The sequence below is a fragment of the Stenella coeruleoalba genome (assembly GCF_951394435.1).
Source record: "Stenella coeruleoalba genome assembly, chromosome: 1".
NCBI classification, from domain to species: domain Eukaryota; kingdom Metazoa; phylum Chordata; class Mammalia; order Artiodactyla; family Delphinidae; genus Stenella; species Stenella coeruleoalba.
The window spans coordinates 107,644,172-107,664,629 of NC_137169.1; the positions used below are offsets into that span (position 1 = coordinate 107,644,172).

At 49.1% G+C, this 20,458-nt stretch overlaps 1 protein-coding gene across 4 annotated transcripts; it reads left to right on the top strand.

The window, feature by feature from the left end:
• The first annotated feature begins 5,167 nt into the window (after window positions 1-5,167).
• On the top strand, window positions 5,168-15,349 carry PLEKHO1 (pleckstrin homology domain containing O1). 4 transcript variants are annotated; one of them, XM_079930723.1, is made up of 6 exons: window positions 5,168-5,501; window positions 6,186-6,332; window positions 10,869-11,051; window positions 11,739-11,843; window positions 12,226-12,327; window positions 14,266-15,348. In XM_079930723.1, exons 1-6 carry the CDS (start codon window positions 5,472-5,474, stop codon window positions 14,968-14,970), a joined length of 1,272 nt encoding a protein of 423 aa, XP_079786849.1. In that variant the 5' UTR covers window positions 5,168-5,471; the 3' UTR covers window positions 14,971-15,348. The 4 variants fall into 4 exon arrangements, with proteins under 4 accessions (XP_079786849.1, XP_079786850.1, XP_079786851.1 ...); XM_079930724.1 differs by having other exon boundaries at window positions 10,869-11,009; window positions 14,266-15,344; XM_079930725.1 differs by lacking the exon at window positions 10,869-11,051 and having other exon boundaries at window positions 14,266-15,349.
• The last annotated feature ends 5,109 nt before the right edge of the window (window positions 15,350-20,458 follow it).

Consider the following 20,458-nt stretch of genomic DNA (forward strand, 5'->3'; position numbering starts at 1 on the left):
CGTGCGCAACAACTACTGAGCCTGTGCTCTAGAGCCCACATGCCACAACTACTGAAGCCCATGCATCTAGAGGCCGTGCTCTGCAACAAGAGAAGCCACTGCAATGAGAAGCCCACACACTGCAACGAAGAGTCGCCCCCGCTCGCTGCAACTGGAGAAAGCCCCCGTGCAGCGACTAAGACCTAATGCAGCCATAAATAAATAAATTTATTTATTTGTTTGTTTATTTATTTATTTATTTTAAATGACTCATTTAAAAAGGAGTCATCATTTGTTTTTTTCAATCTTTTGGCCGCACCACGTGGCATGTGGGATCTTAGTTCCCTGACCAGGGCCCCCTGCAGTGGAAGCGTGGACTCTTAACCACTGGTGTCAATTTCACTTCTCTTGAAAGCAGTGGAAACTGATAATGTCATTAATACCAGGAAATTATCGTGTGCTCAAATCATATCACAGTCCCTCTTTGGTGCTTTGTAATAAATTTTTTAGACCTTTTATGTTGATTAACATTCTCTAGCATCAGATAGCCTAGGCTCAAATCTGTGTCAAGTTATGTGGCTTTGGGAATGTTATTAAGTCTCTGTGGCTCAGGTTCCTCATCTATAAAAAGAGAGTAGGGCTTCCCTGGTGGTGCAGTGGTTGAGAGTCCGCCTGCCGATGCAGGGGACACGGGTTCGTGCCCCGGTCCAGGAAGATCCCACATGCCACGGAGCGGCTGGGCCCATGAGCCATGGCCACTGAGCCTGCACGTCCGGATCCTGTGCTCCGCAACGGGAGAGGCCACAACAGTGAGAGGCCCACGCACCGCAAAAAAAAAAAAAAAAAAAAAAAAAAGTAATAAAGTACCTCCTCATAGGAGCATAAGGACTAAATGAAATGAGAGAATACATTTAAAACACTTAGAACTTTGGTATATAGTAAACCATCGAAGGAAATTTGACTAATAATAGTAAATAAGATTGACTGCTGTCTCCAAGTTGGGGATACAAAATCACTACACAAAATGGTTGGATTCCTGTCATCCTCCCACTACATTAATCAGCAGTTCAAGAAGTAGAGGGAAGAGGTGAAGGGTCATCTGATCCATCTCCCTTTTCCCCATTCCTCTCTCAACTCTCTACCATTGTTTCTTCACCTTACACTCATGCGAAGCCCTAAGCCTTTTGTCTATATTACAGCTAAGAGCTAAGATCTAATAAGTTCTGTTTTGGTTGTTTTTTTTTTAATAATAAAAAAAGTAAGGCAGCCTTACTTTTAAGGCTAGGGGAGACAAGTTTTAAATGCAGCGTTTTACAAGTTACATAGTCTTTTCAAATAAACAGAAACCTCCTTCCTCCAAGCAGGATTACCTGTGCTTGCCTTTCTCTTGGCAAGATAGCTCTGGAATAAGAACAGAGATTTTTCTAATATCATTCTCCTCATTATTCACCTGCTTCCATTGTGCCTACTCAGCTAACAATATCAAGAAGTCTAGGGACTTGCCTGGTGGTCCAGTGGTTATGACTCCTTGCTTCCACTGCAGGGGGCCCTGGTCAGGGAACTACGATCCCGCATGCCATGCAGTGCAGCCAAAAAAAAAATTTTTTTAAGTCTAAGAAATGAGCCTTACCTTCAGGATGTTTTATGCCAGAAGTTGGCATTTCTTTATTAAGGATCAAAGATTCATATTTTTATTTAAGATTTACAGAGCTGATTACATTATTACCGGTCCTTTATTTTTTCCCTTTAAAAACATTTTTTTTTTCAATCTTTTGGCCACACCGCGCGGCATGTGGGATCTTAGTTCCCTGACCAGGGCTCCCCTCCCGTGGCAGCGTGGACTCTTAACCACTGGACCACTAGGGAAGTCCCTAAAAACGTCATTGTAATTACGGTCTCATGCTTCTTTTTAATTTTTTTGCGGTACGCGGGCCTCTCACTGTTGTGGCCTCTCCCGTTGCGGAGCACAGGCTTTGGACGCGCAGGCGGCATGTGGGATCCTCCCGGACCGGGACACAAACCCGTGTCCCCTGCATCGGCAGGCGAACTCTCAACCATGGCGCCACCAGGGAAGCCCTAATTAAGGTCTCATGCTTTTAATGACCTCTCTTCCAGAGATTGAAGTGCCTAGTCAAAACCTCTATGTCCCATTTACTCTACAAAAGCCAAGGTGCTTGTTTTTAGGTAAACAACTGTTTGGATAACAGTTTTTGCCCAGTAAATATGCAGGCAGCAATTCAAAATCCTTATCTCTGATGGCTCACTTCTTCGTCGCTTAAGTGGAGTTACTTATAAAATAGTCAATTTAAGAATAAAGCTACTGACAGTTGTGTCTTATCCATGGTGATGCAGTTAGGGAGGTAACCCCACCATGAGTACCCCCAGTATCTTTTTTTTTTTTTTGCGGTACGCGGGCCTCTCACTGTTGTGGCCTCTCCCGTTGTGGAGCACAGGCTCCGCACACGCAGGCTCAGCGACCATGGCTCACGGACCCAACCGCTCCGCGGCATGTGGGATCTTCGCGGACCGGGGCACGAACCCGTGTCCCCTGCATCGGCAGGCGGTCTCTCAACCACTGCGCAACCAGGGAAGCTCCCCCCACCAGTATCTTATCTCCACCAAAGAAGGACATTGAGTTATCTGAGTTATTTTTGTGGTTTGTGTGTGCGATAATGTCAAGCTCACTGAGGAGACAGTGCTGTGAAAATGAGAAATGGAACCCATAAGTTGTTACTCTGAGATTTCTCACTTTCGAGTTGGTCTTCAGAAATAGTCTCAGTTCATAGAACCCAAGTCAGGTGCCACAAGGTTCACCTGGTAGAGAGAAGTAAAGCTTGAAGAACAGGACAGGGGAGGAGTATGGCTTATGGGAAGAGGGATGAGTAGCAAGACAAAGGGAGACAAAGTAAGGGAAGGTAGGGGCAGGATGATAAGATGAGGCAGTGCAGCGGTGCAGGTTAATGAGAGAGAAAACCAGAGATTTATGTAACATCTCCAGGAGCAAATAGGCAGGGAAGGTTCTCCAGCCCACATGCATCTGTTCTGGAATCTGAAAATTACTTTGGAGGGTTTTGATTTCTTAGGAGTCCCTCTGCCTGATATTCCACAAAGCTCCAGCTCCTGCCTGATATAGCACATAGGACCCTAGTACCTTGCATACAGGACATATTCAAGTATTTGCTGACGAAAGGAAGATGGGGCAAGTCATGAATTACTTTTTTCCCCATAAACCAGAATCTATTTAAACTAAGAGTCCAAACCACTCCTATCTACCTGGCAAGCAAGCCCTCAAAAGATCAAACAGGGTAGTGTTCTTACCAGTATGATGGGACATTTTGCTTCCTTACTTATGAAGATACCCTGGATTTTCTCATTCTTTTTAAATCACTTGTTAAATAGAGAGGGTGGGAAATAGAGATGGTGGGAAGGGGAGTGTGTGTGTGTGTGTGTGTGTGTGTGTGTGTGTGTGTGTGTGTGTGTATGAAACCTAAACAGAGTGGAGTCAGAAAACCTGGATTCTAATCTATTTAGCCAGTAACTTGCTGTGTAAACTTGGGCAAGTCCGTTGATTTGCCATGCCCTGTTTCCTCATTTTCCAAGTGGGAATAATATTTATTCTATTGATATATACCTCACAAGGTGGCACTAAAGAGTTAAAGAAATGATATATGAGAGCATTTTGAAAGGGTACATTTCTATATGAGTCTAAAATACAGGAATTAATTAGTATGGTAAATGAAAAGAGGTTAAGAGGAATATTATTGGATTAGGGGAAAAGGGGGCCTCAGAAAAGAGAGAAGCCCCCTCCTTTATTTGACAGATACCAGAAAAAGCCAAGACCACTCCACTCCTTAATTTGGCCAACATTTTCTTCTATCTTGAGACATCCCTGAAAAAAGGGGTTCTTTCTTTTCCCTGCTTCTCTGTGCCAGGGATTTGTATTCATTTTGAAGTTACTGTCTGCCTACCATATGCCAGGCAATGTGTTCGTTAGCTCATTATTATTTAGTAATTAGCCCTAGAGGGCAATATTGTATTTTTAAAGGACTTTCATGGGTTATCTCATATATTGCCCTATCTTTCCTTGTTGATGGAATTGGCAGTCACTACTTAATATGTAGAGGAACTGAGGCCCAAAGAAATTCAGTGACTTGACCAAAGACCACGGGGCAGTGATGAAACTAGTACCCAAACCTAGGTGTCTTGACTTTCCTCTTCCTGTTAAATGGGTACTGGGAGAAAAATGAAGTTACCAAGATGCTGGTGTCTGGGCTCTGAGGCAGATCTGGCTTAGGGGTGATCAGCAGAGCCTTCCCCAGCTAGGGCATCCTCTGGGCATTGCGGTAGACAGGATGGAATTTTTACGTGTCAGTGCATCAGGGAGAGATACCAGGTAGTAGGAAGTTTAAGCCTCACCTGGAGCTTGTCTGTAAAGCCACTTGGTCTAACAGACCAGGGCTCTGGAGACAGACAGTTCTATTCCTGCCAGCACTTACAGTGTGTCTGCAAATCCCTCAGCCATTCTGAATCTCACTTTTCTCTCTGTGCAATGGAGATCATAATATGTACCTCGTACTTAGGGTTATTCTCCTGAGGCTCAAATAAGGCCTGAGGCTTTGTAAACTGGAAGAAATGTGTATTAATATTAACTTCTCTTCCACGGAGTCGCCCTTCACATCGGTACCCTCCATAAAACTTTTCCCCAACGGTTGACCTGCCCAGACCACTATCAGTACCACCTAGGGAGTGTGAATTCCAGTTGCCAGTCCTGGGTAACGCGCCCTCCCAGCTCACGTTCTTGTTTTTGTTTTGGCTTTGAGGGGGAGAGGATCCCGATCTAGGTTATCGCCGGTTTTCATAAACCTCCCTGTCTCTCTATCATCCGCTCCATCCGCCCCTGCCGTCTCTCTCGGCAGGTCGGCCCGGGCTGTCTTTTCTGGCTCCACCTCTCGCTCCGGCGGTCTGTGGGAGTCTCGGACTCCCGGCCCCTCCAGACGCCGTTCTCCGGCGGGGTTTAGGTCTGTCTTCTTCACCCTCAGTGAGTCAGAAACAAAGGAGGGGGGTGGAGGGAGCGCACTCTCTCCGGCTCGGCGATTCGCCCTTTATTCTGAACTCGCAACGTCAGCGGGCGGGTGGATGGAGCTGCGGGGCGCGGGCTGGGCCGCCCACAGCGCGCCGGGCCGGGGGAGCGGCCGGGCCGGGCCGGGCGGGCGGGCGGCGGGGGAGCTTTCGGGGGCCCGGGCCGCGTGGGCGCCGGGATGGAGGGCGCCGAGGGGCGGGGAGCGGGCGTGCGTGTGTGTGCGAGCGCGAGGGAGGCCGGCCTTTAGTGTAACCGGAGCTACAAAGAAGGGGAGAGGGAGGGAGGGAGGAGCGGCGGCGGCGGCGCCGGGGGCCTCTCCGCACCCTCCCCCTGGGCAGGAGCCCCCTCGAAGCGGCCTCGGCCCCCGACGCGGGGCCGCCCCTCGGCGCCCGCGTCCGCCCGCCCGCCCGGAATGATGAAGAAGAACAATTCCACCAAGCGGGTGAGTGCGCCCGCCCGCCCCGTGCCCGCCGCTGACTTTGTGCCCCGAGGACCCCAGCCCCGTCGGGGCCGCGGGCGGCCGGGTTGGGGGCCGGGGACGCCCCGCGCCAGCCCCCTCCTTCCGGCCCGTGGCCCGATGGCCGGTCCCCTTAGCCTCGGCCTCGGCGCGCTGGGCCCCACGACGAGGCACCGGCGGGGGCTTTTGTTTGTTTACTTGGGCTGGGGGTTAACTTGGCTGAGTTTCTACCCGACCCCCGGCCTCCCCTTCCTCGGGCGGCTGGCGGCCGCCGGCATCGCGCTCTGCAGCGGCGAGAAGACAATGAGAAATAAAATAAAATGCCGTTAATCCCGGCGCGGCGAGGAGGGAGGCTGGGGGAGGGGGCGGGGGGCTCGGCGGAGACCCGAAGGCCACCCCTCGGCTCCAGCCCGGCCCTCACCCCTTCCACTGGCAGTTCCAGTTGTTTATTTGGGAGAAGGGGGAGGGGAGCGATGGGGAAGCGAGTTCCTTGGAGTGAAAGGCTTTGAAGAAGTGGGGAGCGAACGCGGGTCTCCCAGACTCCAGCTGCGGCGGGGCGGACGCGGGAAGGAGGGGACCGGGGACTGAGGAGGGCGCTGGGGACGGAACGGGAGGAGGAAAAAGCTGTAATCACCTAATCGTGTGGTTCTCATCTGGCTCGGGGGGCAGGGGCCTCAGGATGGAAATCATCAGTCTGCACCGCCTGAGAAGGTCGGCTGGGTCCGGAAATTCTGCGGGAAAGGGATTTTCAGGGAGATTTGGAAAAACCGCTACGTGGTGCTGAAAGGGGACCAGCTCTACATCTCCGAAAAAGAGGTAGGTGCCCTTTGCCGCTAACTATCCCTGTTTTCTCATAGTCCCCACTTTGTCTCTCCGCAGGGGTCTTATCTACTTCTCATCTCCCCCTTACCTCATTCCTCATTTTGTTCCAAAAGCTAGTTCAGCGGTCTGGTTGGTCTCTACCCCCATCTTATCTGCAGAGAAAGGTCACCCTTTAATGAGGAGACTGGAGTTAGAATTAGAAGTTGAGTTTGCATCTTATTTAAAAATTTTTCTTTGGAAATACCTTTCTGACAACCATGATAACTCCCTCCCAAGAATGTCCCAAAAGTTTTAAGTGTCCCCTGCTGGCCCCCACCCTATCCTGGCCTCTAGCTGACCGTAGGATTATTTTTTCTTTGCTGTTGCTGCTGAAACACTGTTCAGCTTATTCTCCACTCCTTCCTGCCCTCCCCATCCCAACCCAGCTAGCCTCCCCTTTCCTGTCTCTCACAGGGACATATACAAGTCATATCAGTAGTGCAGCTGCCCTGAATCACAGAAAACACACATACAACCCAGGGTCAGTCTCACATGACCTCAGGTAGAGTATTTGTAAGTGGCAGTGGTTTCTGTTGAAGGCAGTGTCCCTAACCAACATGTTCTCTGTTCCCCATCCCCACTCCACTGAAAAACAAAGAAGCAGGGAACTCATTCTCCATTCCTTCCTGCCCAGCTGCCCCCCACCAGTTATAGCAGAAGGGAGAATGGAGTTATGAATCCCTGTGTGTCTGTGTCTTTGGGGCTATAGTTAAAATGAAAACCACAGTCCACATTGGGTCAGAACCTGAGCCCACATATTGAATCCAGATTACTCTCTCTGTTATCTCTAATTCTTGGGATAAATGACACATAGTAATATTGAGAAACTGAAATTGCCCCTCTGTAGGTTAGAAGTCATTCCAGTCCCTACCTCTTTGACTGTGTCAGCATCGCCTAGGAGACTGTCCTGAGTTCCCCTAGTAGGATGACCCTCCACCCGCCCCCTCACCCAGGGCTAACTGCGAAGTCCTCCCTGAGTTCTAACCTCTTCTGCTTTCTGCCTAGACTATATTTAGGTAAATAAATCCTTTTATGGTATTGAAATAGACACATGCGCAGTCCTAGAGAAAGTATTCATCTGAACAGGACGTCTACTGAGGCAGCTAAGAAAGAACTAAGCTGTGCCAGGGCCAAAGAGATCCCTCATAAGGGTATTTAAACCTTGCTGTTTACACTGAGAACTTGGTGATGGAGTGAGGTGAGAAAACACTTTGACAGGAGAATTTATTTTTAAGGGTCACCTCTGCCCAACCCCAAATCCTACCCAAGGTTTTTCCACAATGTGTGGGCTTTCCAGGGGGTGGTTTTTGGCTTTTTTTTTTCTTAGGCAAGTGTCAAAGTGTATCTCCTGTCTTCCCTGAACTCCATAATGGCAGGAAACTCTAGTAGCAATCAGGGAGAACTTCCCACACGTCAGTGGGGAAAACATGTGATCAGGGAAAGGGTAGAAGGAACAAGACATCTTTTTCTTGTTTGTATTTGTTCAAAGAACAGAGTCAGGGGGCAAAAGAGCGTAGTTGACCCTTGTTTGTGGAGGAAGGGGTACTGAGACAGGGGAAAGGATGGAATGACCGCAGCTTAGGATGTCTGGTATCCTGTGAGTCAGGAGCATCTGACCGATCATGGGGCCAACTGCCCACTGCTGAGAAAGGCATAGGAAAATAGGGAATAAGCCTATTGGTAGTACTCTTCTTTGGGGCCAGTTTCCACGCTACAAAGGCCTAGGTTAAAGGTGAAACTGATCAAGGACTATAGGCTTTATTCTGTCCACTTCCCAAAAGCTCCAGAGCCAACAGAGTCAAGATTCTTTTTAATATAGTATGATGTTTGTAATTTACATGGGCTTTTTAAATTTTATTTATTTATTTATTTTGGCTGCACTGGGTCTTGGTTGCGGCACGCAGGATCTTCGTTGCGTCCTGTGGGATCTTTAGTTGTGGCATGCGGACTCTTAGTTGCAGCATGTACACGGGATCTAGTTCCCTGACCAGGGATTGAACCCCAGCGCCTGCACTGGGAAGCTAGGAGTCTTACCCTCTGGACCACCAGGGAAGTCCCAGTAATTTATATGTTAATGCAGGAAATCCCTAACCCTCTCCCCTAGAATTTGCGCCAGTATTTTTTTGCAACTGCCCCCACCAAAGAAATCCTTCTGTATTTGTTGTTAATAATCGTTTTCTTCATTCTTAGTCAAAGGGCACCTTATGATCATGGAGCTGATGTATAGGAACAGAAACTAGACCTTAGGGAGACCTCATGGTAGAGGAAATTGAGTTCAAGGCATCTTTTTTTGGCAAGCATGGGAAAAATTCCTTTCTGTGGGCTAAGGAGAAAGAATCAGGGGAAAGGGTTGACTTTTGTGGGTGGTAATTATAAATGAGACTGTGGGAATTAGATGGGCAGAAACAATACAGTGGAGAACTAGGGTCTTGGAGTTGTCCATCTTCCCTGGGCACTGGAGTATGCTTGTTTCACTGCTTTACCCCATCTTCTACCCCTGCCTTATGAGGGGCTAACCTCTGTCAATGTCTTCTGCTCCCCAGAGCTCCTTATCAGTCGTGTCCAAGCCAGAATATCTCCCTTTCCCTTCCCTTCCCCTCTGTTCCCCTCCCCTTCCGTTCCCCTCTCCTCCCCTCCCCTAAGGAAAACAGAACAAGTAACTCTTTTCCCCTGGCTACATATACACACCCAGCACTTTCCTCTCCAAGATTTCTGGCCTCTGCTGATAGCCTCAGCTCTGAGGAAGGAGGGGAAGAGGAGTGATGCATCACCCAGCATCCCTGCTTCCATGTTTCTGGGAATTGTTCTGGGACACCCCTTGCCAGCATCTTGTCCACTTTCACCTACAGCCTTCAAGGCTTCTGGTCACTTCCTAGTCCAAAACCCGGGAGCCCAGGATAGGGGAGAGCCCTGGAGGAGCCGGGTCACGTGGAAACAAAGCAAGGTGGGTGTATGAGCAGCCATTCACCTCAATGAGTCTGTGTCAGCCCCCTGGGTCCAGTGCCAAGTCAGAAGGATAGGCAGATACAAGAGCAGAGATCGGCTGGGGGATGGAAGAGAGAACCAGGTGGATTAATGAAGTCACCTCCAGGCACACAATTCCTATTTCAGAGCTTGAGATGTGGGGACTCTTTTGTGAAATACTTCCAGTCAGAGAGGGTAGATGTCTTCCAAGGAACATATGAGGCTACTTTTGACTGTTTAGTTTTAACAAGACAAGTGCTGGTGGTTTTCATCTCTCATCCCAGGAAAACCTGAACAGCTCATTCCACAGGGTCTTCCAGTCCCAGGCGCAAGTAGCAGAGGGTGAAAGGGTTTTCTAATCACAGGCTGCTCCATCCAGGCCAGTGATGAAGACTTCTTTCCTCTTGCAAGCCAAATCACAGCTTCAGAGGATTAGGGCTATGGGAATACCTTAGGGGAGAGGAGAAAAAACCCTGAGAAGTTTAAAACGGACCTTGGCAGAAATGTTAGTAGAATTTGCTTTGTGGCACTCATAAAAGGCTGGTTGGGGTTGGAGGATGTAGACGGAACTGTGGTCTCTGATTAGACATTCAACAAGAGAGTTAAGAGCCAAATGATGGCTAGAAATGCTGAGAGTGGAACCGGGTGCAAGATGGATTCTACAAGCAGGAGGGGCTCAGTTTAGACACAAGGAAGAACTTCCTGGCAGTAAGGGCTCAAACTGGAATCATGGAAACAGGTAGCAGAACGCTTTTTTCCAAGTAGTCCTCCAGGGAGAGTATAAATGCATCTTTGCCTAGAGAGCAGTGGATAATTAAGTGGCTTCTCAAGCCCACAGGAGCTAGGTTGGGTTGTCACGGTACCTTGGAAGGAAGAAGGAGAGGTAGGAACTACAGGTGTGTTTTTCACCCTGTCTGAACAAACTCAACAAACTGAACACAGGGGCTGCTGTTCCTATGGTGCTGAAGCTTCTGAAAAGAAGGAGATAGATCAGTCTCTTCATAATAGTATATATTTAAGGAAGGAGCCAGGGGATAATGGGATGGATAAGAAGGCAACAGCATAAACATAGGACAGGGGAGGGCGGAGGCAGCCCTTCGTTCCCTCCAGACATCCCCTGATATTGACCCTGCCTTTACCTCCTCCCTCTGGACAATCAAGGGCCATCCGGGTCTTGCTTACTTCAGGATGATAGGATTAAACTGTTAGTCCTGTAACCATGTCCTTTGAAGAACAAAGTGGGAGTCACAGTGAAGAGAGACCTACTGGGGCTCTGGAAATGGTAGCTTGGCTGAGGGGAGTGGGGACAAGGGGTTTAAATGGAAACCCACCCGAGGAATCAGGACATGGGGGGCTGCCCCCCACTGTCAGGCCTCTGTGGGCCTTGGGTAGGACAGCCTTTCTGTAACCTGTCATCCCTCCCCTCTCAGGCTTCTTCTGGTTCCCAAGACTGGTCAGTAACTAACAATTTGGGAGAAGGGACTAAGTAATTTTATCCTCAGCACCTCACCTCCAACCCTCCCCTAGGTAAAAGATGAGAAAAATGTTCAAGAGGTGTTTGACCTGAGTGACTATGAGAAGTGTGAAGAGCTCCGGAAATCCAAGAGCAGGAGCAAGAAGAATCATAGCAAGTTCACTCTTGCCCACTCCAAACAGCCTGGGAACACGGTACGCTCCGCCTGCCGCCTGGGCCACCGGAACATCGACCAGGTCAGGGGTGTGGGGAGCAGAGGAGAGCACCTGCCCCTTCAGGATCTCTCTCTCAGCTCTCTTGGCTCAGAGGCCCTGAATTATTGCTCTCCTGCCAGCTTTTATTATTTAACCTGAGAATATCATGGCCACTTCCTTCCTTCCAGGCAAGCCAGCCTTTAAACTGTCCAGCCACAAAGATCATATCTCTCTCCCTCTCTCTGTCTCTGTCTCTCTCTCTCTAACACACACACACACACACACACACAAATACACAAACACACCCCTCTTGGGAGACAGCCACTTTTCCCTGTACTGTGATAGGCGGTTGAAATTCTGAATCTAATTTCTCTTGTCTGAGGAAACCCAGGGAAGCCATTCCTGTCAAATTCTATTTCTTCAAACATTTAAAGATCTTTATTTTAGTACCTGTCCTTCCCCAAACCTCCTCTAATTATCTCCAGTGCCGTATTAATATCTGGTACCCTTCTAAGCTCCTCATTGGTCGTTTCTAAAACAGCCTCCAAGCAGTGGCATTTTGCAGGAATAGAGGCTGATTTCCTTTAGTTACGGATGACTCCAGAAGTAGAATCTCTCTCCTTCCAAGAGCTGGGTCTAAGAGAATGAGATTATAATTTCTTACTTCTTCACTGTCAAGGTGAGGCCAAATGTAAAACCCTGACTGAAACAAGAATCTTCTCCTCACAGGCACCCAACTTGATCTTCCTGGCAGTGAGTCCGGAAGAGAAGGAATCATGGATCAACGCCCTCAACTCCGCCATCACCCGCGCCAAGAACCGCATCTTGGATGAGGTCAGGAGGTTTATTGTGGGGAAGGGGACGCTGAGGCAGAGGGAGCAGAATGACTCACTGAAGAGGGAAGAGGATGGTGTGGGCCCCATTTACTAGCTCCCTACCAGCTCTGCTCTTTATTTCCCTTTTGAAACCCTATTCTCCTTCTGACTTCTAAGTCTTTTCTGCCAACTTCTCTTTCCCCACTTTCTGATGCATGGGCCAGCCCTGGGCCAGCTTAAGGAGCCCCTTCATGTCCAATACATCCCTTGCCCTTGGATTTGCTCAGAAATTGTTCATGAGGTGGGATTATTCCCAGTCCAGGCATGTTCAGGCCTCAGGGGAAGCTGGGTTGGGACAGAGTCTCCAAATAGCACCCATGACTCACAGTGCATCTCTTCAGGTCACCGTTGAGGAGGACAGCTATCTCGCACACCCAACTCGAGACAGGGCAAAAATCCAGCACTCCCGCCGCCCCCCAACTCGGGGACACCTAATGGCTGTGGTATGTAAGACTATAAGAAAGTAAAAATTGGACTTCCCTGGTGGCGCAGTGGTTGAGAGTCCACCTGCCGATGCAGGGGACACGGGTTCGTGCCCCGGTCCAGGAAGATCCCACATGCCGCGGAGCGGCTGGGCCCGTGAGCCATGGCCGCTGAGCCTGCGCGTCCGGAGCCTGTGCTCCGCAATGGGAGAGGCCACAACAGTGAGAGGCCCGCGTACCGCAAAAAAAAAAAAAAAGAAAGAAAGTAAAAATTGCTGAAGGGCCAACTCCACGTCAGTTCATCTCAGACAGGACTGTATCTCAGACAGCCCACCAGAGGCATTTGTGTACCAAGGTCAAAGGCTAGGGAAGTCCCTCCACCCTGTTCCCTTTCTTGATTCCTCCAAACCAAAAATATTTAGTCAGCACCTACTGTGAATTTGAAAGTCCTGCCCTCAATAAATGTATCATCCTTTGGGGAAAATGAGATATACCCACAAGGGAAGTGAAAAGTAGAAGAGATGAACACAGTACAAGGCAACATAAGCTACTGTCTGGTGGCTAGCTGTCCTGACGGATAACAGCATTATGTATCACAGGCACTTAGAGGAACAAGGATTTTCTTTCATTTGTCTGAGCGCTAAGTGTCTAGGGAAAGAGGCACTCGGGTATAGTAGAAAGAGCATGGGGGCCTCCCTGGTGGCGCAGTGGTTAAGAATCCGCCAGCCAATGCAGAAGACACGGGTCCGAGCCCTGGTCTGGGAAGATCCCGCATGCCGTGGAGCAGCTAAGCCCATGCGCCACAACTACTGAGCCTGCACTCTAGAGCCCGCGAGCCACAACTACTGAGCCGCATGCCACAACTACTGAAGCCCATGCACCTAGAGCCCATGCTTCCAACAAGAGAAGCCACCACAGTAGAAACCTGTGCACCACAACGAAGAGTAGGCCCCGCTCGCCACAACTAGAGAAAGCCCGCACACAGCAACAAAGACCTAACACAGCCAAAACTAAAATAAATAAAATAAAATTAATTAATTTTTAAAAAAAAGAAAGAAAGAACATGGGCTTTGGAATCAGACAGAACTGGATTGGAACCTAGCTTTGCAGTGTACTCTGAAGCTGCCCGCCTCCAACTGTAAAGTGGGGCAGTAATCATGCCCACTTGAACGGTTGCTGTGAGGAGTGATTGAAACAACATATGTATCAATACATATAAGGTGCTGAATACCATTATCACTTTTTTTTTAATTACAGTATTCTGGAAATAGAACAAGTTTTATTTTAAGGCAAGAAGTTCTGAGGTCCAAATAGCAGAGGGGGTTGAGGTGTGTGGCTCAGAGAATACAGATGGAAAAGGACAGTTACCCTGCCATGCCAGGCATCCTGTATGTGTCAAACCCAACTGATGCTTAGAGTCCACAATACAGAGGAAAAAGACACTCTTCAGGAAGCTCGTAGTAAAGTGGAAAATACGGGAAACAAGCAGGAGAAATTATTTTTTTTTATAAATTGGTATTTTAAAAAAATATTTATTTATTTGCTAACTTGGTTTGGCTGTGCCGCGTCTTAGTTACGGCACGCAGGGTCTTTAGTTGCGGCATGCTGCCTCTTAGTTGCGGCATGCATGCAGGATCTAGTTCCCTGACCAGGGATCGAACCCAGACCCCCTGCATTGGGAGCGCGGAATCTTACCCACTGGACCACCACGGAAGTCCCCCAGGAGAAATTACTTTAAGTCACAGAAAAATAAAAGAAAGAAAGAAGTTTAAGTCACTATCAAAGGAATAAGCAATAGGAAACAAAGTCAGAGGGCTGTGTCAGGAGTGGGGTCTTCTCATTCAGGAAGGCACGTTGAGGAGGGAAATGACCACAGCTTGCTTCTCTTTCAGGCAGTCAGTCCTGAAATGCTCACTAACGACAATCTACCCCCTTCATTCCCTCCTTCTCCCTCTGCAGGCTTCAACCTCTACCTCGGATGGCATGCTGACCTTGGACCTGATCCAGGAGGAAGACCCTTCCCCTGAGGAACCAACCTCCTGTGCTGAGAGCTTTCGAGTCGACCTGGACAAGTCTGTGGCCCAGCTGGCAGGCAGCCGGCGGAGAGCAGACTCAGACCGCATCCAGCCCTCCTCGGACCGGGCAAGCGGCCTTCCCCGACTTTGGGAAAAGCCAGACAGAGGGGCCACCTACACCCCCCAGGCACCCAAGAAGTTGAGCCCCGCAGAAAAAGGCCGCTGTGCCTCCCTGGAGGAGATCCTGTCTCAGCGGGACACTGCCGCAGCCCGCACCCTCCAACTGCAGGCCCAGGACCCCCCGACCCCCATCCCACCCCACCCGGGGCAGCTGTCCCGGATCCAGGACCTGGTAGCAAGGAAACTGGAGAAGACTCAGGAGCTGCTGGCAGAGGTTCAGGGACTGGGAGACGGGAAGCGAAAGGCCAAGGACCCCCCTCGGTCTCCTCCCGATTCTGAGTCAGAACAGCTGCTGCTGGAGACAGAGCGGCTGCTGGGAGAGGCGTCATCAAATTGGAGCCAGGCGAAGAGGGTGCTCCAGGAAGTCAGGGAGCTGAGGGACCTGTACAGACAGATGGACCTGCAGACCCCCGACTCCCACCTCAGACAGCCCAGCCAGCATAGCCAGTATCGGAAGAGCCTGATGTAGAGGAAGGTGACAGAGTCTGGAACGTGTGGGGTGGACAGACTCTTATCTCCAAGTGTTGCAGGATACAGCTTTTTTATTTACCTCAGTCAAAAAAGAAAACAAAAACACGATCAAATTCGTTGCTCTTGCTGCTGCCCGACCCTCCTACAGCCCTTATTTCCCAAACTCCTTTCCCCCCATCTATCTCTCTGAGACCTAAATTGCCTCAGATCTGGGGAGGAGGTGACCCCTACAGCAGTATTAAGAAGCTTTCACCTGTATGAAGAGAGAGAGGGTGACGGAGGCACAGTCTGACCGTATTACACGCACCACCCCTCTGAGGTGTGGTGAGGAATATCCTGCTGCTCCCAAAGATGTATCTGGGCTCCTAAGTTTAGAGGGGGAGGTGTGGGCCGTCTCTTGTGTCCCATTCCAAGTTTTCAATCTGAGGGTGAAATTTCAGCCACTCAGCCCTAGCTCAAGAGATGTGGGAGCCAGTGCCACCTGTCCACGCACACACAAGTGAAATTTATCCCAGTCCCGAGGAGGGTTTGTGCGATTAAAACACCCCCAGCCCCGCCGCCGGGCACTGGCTTCTCACGCCTAGCAGCCTCTGATTGCGATCACGCTGCCTGGCTTTCTTGTATGAGGTGTTTCTTCCCTTCCTCTCTCACACCCTTCCCAACACTGATTCAGAGATACAGCCCTGGACGGATGGGATGGATTTGGTCATTTGGCTAGGGGCGCCTAGCACAGGGGAACCGGGGACAGTCAACCCCACGGAAGAACCAAACTAAAACGGAAACTGATTTGTGATGCAAGCTGGGTAGGATGAAGGGGAAAGCCAAATATATGCCCAGGTTCCTCTTTCGGCCAAGCTAGGGTTTCCTGTAGCCTCTCCCTCTCCTTCCTCGAACCTTACTTCCAACACTAATCAAGCCCCAGCTTTAGAAAAACATCTTTATGCTCACACCACCACCCTCCTGACCACCTCTGCAGCTGCCAGACTCCCCGACATTCTTGTCTGCGGTAGAGACTACACAGCTCATTTTGATTGCTTCTTCCCTCTGAAGTTTCTAAGATCAGGTTTAATAACAGTGATAGTGTCCAGAGAAGAAGAAGGCGACATATGAATGATTTTTGGAAAGAAGGGGACAGTCCCGTGAATCAAGTAATGAAGGGTTAAAAAAAAACACTTTGAAGTACAGTTGACCCTTGAAAAGTGCGAGGGTTAATCCACCTGTAAATTAACAGTCAGCCCTCCATATCCATGGTTCCTCTGCACCTGAGGGCTCAACCAACTGCAGACTGTGTAGTACTGTAGGGTTTATTGGAAAATATCTGCATGTAAGTGGATCTGCGCAGTTCAAACTTACGTTGTTCAAGGGTCAACTGTAGACCCCTTGCTTCCTGATCCCCTTCCCTAGGTCCCCTCTCACCTCCAAGAGCCAAAACCTAGAGTTCACCTAAGGGTGAGAGGGGAGAAGAGGAGAAAATGGGGACAAACTGTGCGTACGTCCTGGCCACAATGCTGCCCTCGTGTGACATTCAGGAAGGTGGGGTAGGAGGGAAACAAGGAAAATCCTTTGGGCAAAACACAGACCCTCAATTGCCACTCTTCTGCTCTGACATTACTCCATAACCCCCGTAAGCAAGATGGGGGAATCCATCCAAGTTGAACATCTGTAGGGAAGAGAGATTCTCATGCTCTTTCGGTCCCCACCAGTCACAGTCATGAAGATTTCCCCTAGATTTATCCTGTAGATAACTAAATCACATGTATCCTTGAGTGAGGAGAGTACACCAGAGTGCCACCTACATGTCATTCCCAGAGTCTCCTGGGGTAGGAGGGGAGGGAGCCTGGGTCTCCAGACTTCCTATCCTCCAAACAAGTTTTGCTCACATAAACTCTAAGCAGGGTCAGCAGAGCTACCCGTTGTCACAAATATTGAAAGCCTAGGTTAAAATATTTACTTTCTATATGTAAGTCTGCATTTTTGTATTAATTTATTTTACCAGCATTTTCCTTTTTCTCTCTTTCTTTTCCTTGTCGCTCCCACATAATGAAGAAAAAGACAAAAGCAAGAATGACATGTATATCCCAACATGCCAATTATCTGTGGCTCCCAGGGGAGCTAGAGGATGGAGGGAGACACCGGAGAGGAGAAAGGTGAGGGGAAGCAGAAAAGAAAGATCAGGGACCCCGGGAGACTAAGGGTTGGGCGCTGGGCTCCTGCAGTCTTAAGGCACCAAAACCAGGCCACAAGGTGGTAAGATGAGGCCAGCTTTGGAACCAGACAGATCTGGGTTCAAATTCTGACTTTTTAGTTATGAGACCCTGGGCAAGGCACAGGCTTTCCAAGTGTCAGTTTTCTCATCTGCAAAGTGGAAGTGTAAAGACAATGTATGGAAAATGCCTGCCAGCTGGTAAATAGCTGCTGGGGCAGCTGCTGCTATTATTAGTTTGACTCAGTGGGCTATTAACAGTAGCTCAGGTGGTAGGAGTACAGTTAGAATGAGGCTTAGGGGATGGGGTTACTGTCACTGTGTTCTGGTACACGAGTTGATCCAGTCCACAGACTGTGCCCATAAGCCTTTCTTCAAGGAGAGAGAATACCAGGTACTGGGCTAAAGGCCAGAGATAGAAAGAAGGGAGAAAGCTTGATCTCCTGTCTTCAAGAATTTCAGAGCTTAGCACAAAGCCAGGCTCCCCGCTAGAAAAACAGCTTAAGAGCGTACGCTGGTGGTGGGCTGCTAGCGTGATCTCTGTTAAGGAAGCATGAGCACCGGCACTGTGGCTGGAGGATAATGATGCTGGAACTCTAGCTTTTCCCTCCTCCCAGATCCGTCTTCCCTCACTGCATCACTCCAGTTTCTTTACCTGAAATATTTCCCTTACTTCCTCCCAGTCACGTGTTCTGGGGCAAATGGGTGGATTGAGTAGGGGTGCGGGGCAACCTGCTTACTACACAGTTGCTGATAGACGTTTCTCAGGATGTGTATTTTTCTTCCTCCTTTCCTCTCTTCCAACATCTTTGCTATATTCTTTTCTTACACAAATGAACTGGAAAAGGGAGAATCTTTTGGGAGGCCCCAGGCAAGGGAGATGAGGAAATCCAGTACACACAGAGTTGACATGGGGCGAGGGGCAGAGACAGGTAAAGAACTAAATGCCATTTCCTATTTCAATGACATTTTCCTCAACTTTTCCTGTTCTTCCCCCATTAACTTGTAGAGGTTTGGGGAACAGAGTGCGGTACAGTCCTGACTGGCCTCCATTAGGAAGAATATCTGAGGTGTTGACCTGGAAAGCTGATGAATTAATTTGCATGCTATTTCCACAGCATAGCTGTAGGTTGTTTAGGGTGAAAAGAAAAGGAAAAAAAAAACAAGTTTTTCTAACTCCCGCTCCAACCGTCACAAACCAATGCCGTGCCGACCCTAGGGAAATAGCTTTGCCTCCTTCCCTGCCCTCTCCCAGACCCTCTGCGAACAGTAAGCTCTACCTCATTACACACAAAAAGCAGCCCCGAAGAATCTCTCCCCTTTCTAAACCTTACAGGCAAGGGCACCCAGCCCCATTCTGCAACCCTCAAAGCTCAGCTACAGCCCCTCCCCTTGACACTCCCTCCCCTTGCTGGGTTCGTTCTTTTTTCTGCTTTCTTCCTACCTCCGAGTCTCCCAACAACAGCAGCCAATCCCCAGGCTGCTCTAGAGCCACACCATATATGGAGAGGTTGAAAAGAAACCCGAGTAAATGTGGGAGCGAACACACCACACACACACACACACACACACACACACACACACACACACACACACACACACACCACACACACACACCACACACACACACACACACACACACACCCTAAGACACACACACGCTAACAGTTTTTGAGCACCTCTCTGCACGTGACCCTGTGTCTATTTGTCTGTGTGTTTGACACAAGTCCCACCATTCCCTGCCCCACCCAAGAACGAGGAACCTGTTTGCTATTCCCGGCCTTTATTCATGCCCCCTGAGACCATCAATCCAACCAGTTGCCTCTGACCTAGATTCTCTGCACTAATTACAATCCTAACGAGATCTAACAAACATACAACTTAGCACAGCTGAGACCCTCGAGGTCAATTAGTACAGCCCAGCTCAGCTCAGGAAACGGGAGATGGAGCCAGAAACTCTTGTACTTGCCTCACCCCGGCTCCGGCCCCAACCCCAACCCCAGCCTGGGCTTGAAAGCAGCCTTGAGGAGAATGCAAAAATTAGCAAAACCAGCTTAAAAATAAGATCTTGGAGAGTTAACGAGTATGGAGAGAACTGCGTTAAGGTTGGGGAGAATTGGAGAATACAGATTCCCTGCTCTTCCTACGTTATCAGGTGGGAGAGGCTGATGCAGCTACAGAAAGGAGGGACATAGGCAGTTTTCATTTTCGTAAAGACAATACAGAGAAGAGTAACTTAGAGAAGAGCAGGTAACATAGAACTGTTGATCTGCATCACAGCCTCCGACTTATTCCCTCCTCCTCTTTGCTTTCTCCTTTGGACAAGTTGGATTTATCTCCCCTGTCTTTCCTGCTGGTTTGGAATAGCTCTGAAATCACCTCTTTCTTTCAAAAATACTAGACTCAACCTCATTCTTGCTTTTCCTCTTCCATATAGTAAAACCATGACAGCAAACAGCCCCTTCCTCCTAAGAAACACAGAAAAATCTAAAATAAGGGTAATCAGTTTTGGGTTGACAAAGTGTTGTCGGACATTTGAGGATGATGCCTAAACTGTCTTCTAGATGAAGAATGAGAGGAAATGGCCACAAGTGGTAACAATGAGAATGTAGTTGCTTTTGCAAATTTGTCCTACCTGGCAGCAAATGCAGCGCAACAGAAAGAAGATTAAGCGGGGCAATGTGGCTCGTTCCCCGTTTTACTGGGTTCCTTTCTTTAGGTGGCAAAACAAGGCAGTGGAATGGTTGCCTGTCCTATATCCTCTGTGTGCAGACCAGTTGTCCTAACCTCATCCCTAACGCCTGTGGCTCTGTCAAGGAGGGAGGTGGAAGGAGAGGGCTAGTGGAATCCTCTACACCCGAGTGGGGGAGTGGACTTGGAGCCGCCGCAAGAGCAGAATGTCCTTCTTCCCCCAGCCTTTACCCAGCCTCGTTCAGAGCGCTGCACCCTGCTGGCACCCTGACTCCTCCACAGTCCACTGCCGCAGCAACCAGGAACCCGCAGGGCAGGATGATTCACATAGCATCATGTCTGTATGTTGATGATTCCCAATTTCCTTCCCTGGCCTAACCCCCGGCTCTGGGATCAAGGCACTTACAGCTAAGTACCTATTTGGCATCTTTACTTGGGTGTCTAACAGGCATCTTTTTTTTTTTTCTTGTGATGAGAACTCTTAGGATGTATTAACTTCTTTTAATACAATTTTAAAGGTTATACTCCATTCACAGTCATAACAAAATATTGGCTATATTTCCCATGTTGTACAATACAACATCCTTGAGCC

Coding starts and splice junctions, on each gene's coding strand:
- PLEKHO1 (XM_079930723.1), top strand. CDS start 5,472: ATGATGAAGAAGAACAATTCCACCAAGCGG. Junction 5,502..6,185: donor AGAACAATTCCACCAAGCGG/GTGAGTGCGCCC, acceptor CTCGGGGGGCAG/GGGCCTCAGGATGGAAATCA. Junction 11,844..12,225: donor AGAACCGCATCTTGGATGAG/GTCAGGAGGTTT, acceptor GCATCTCTTCAG/GTCACCGTTGAGGAGGACAG.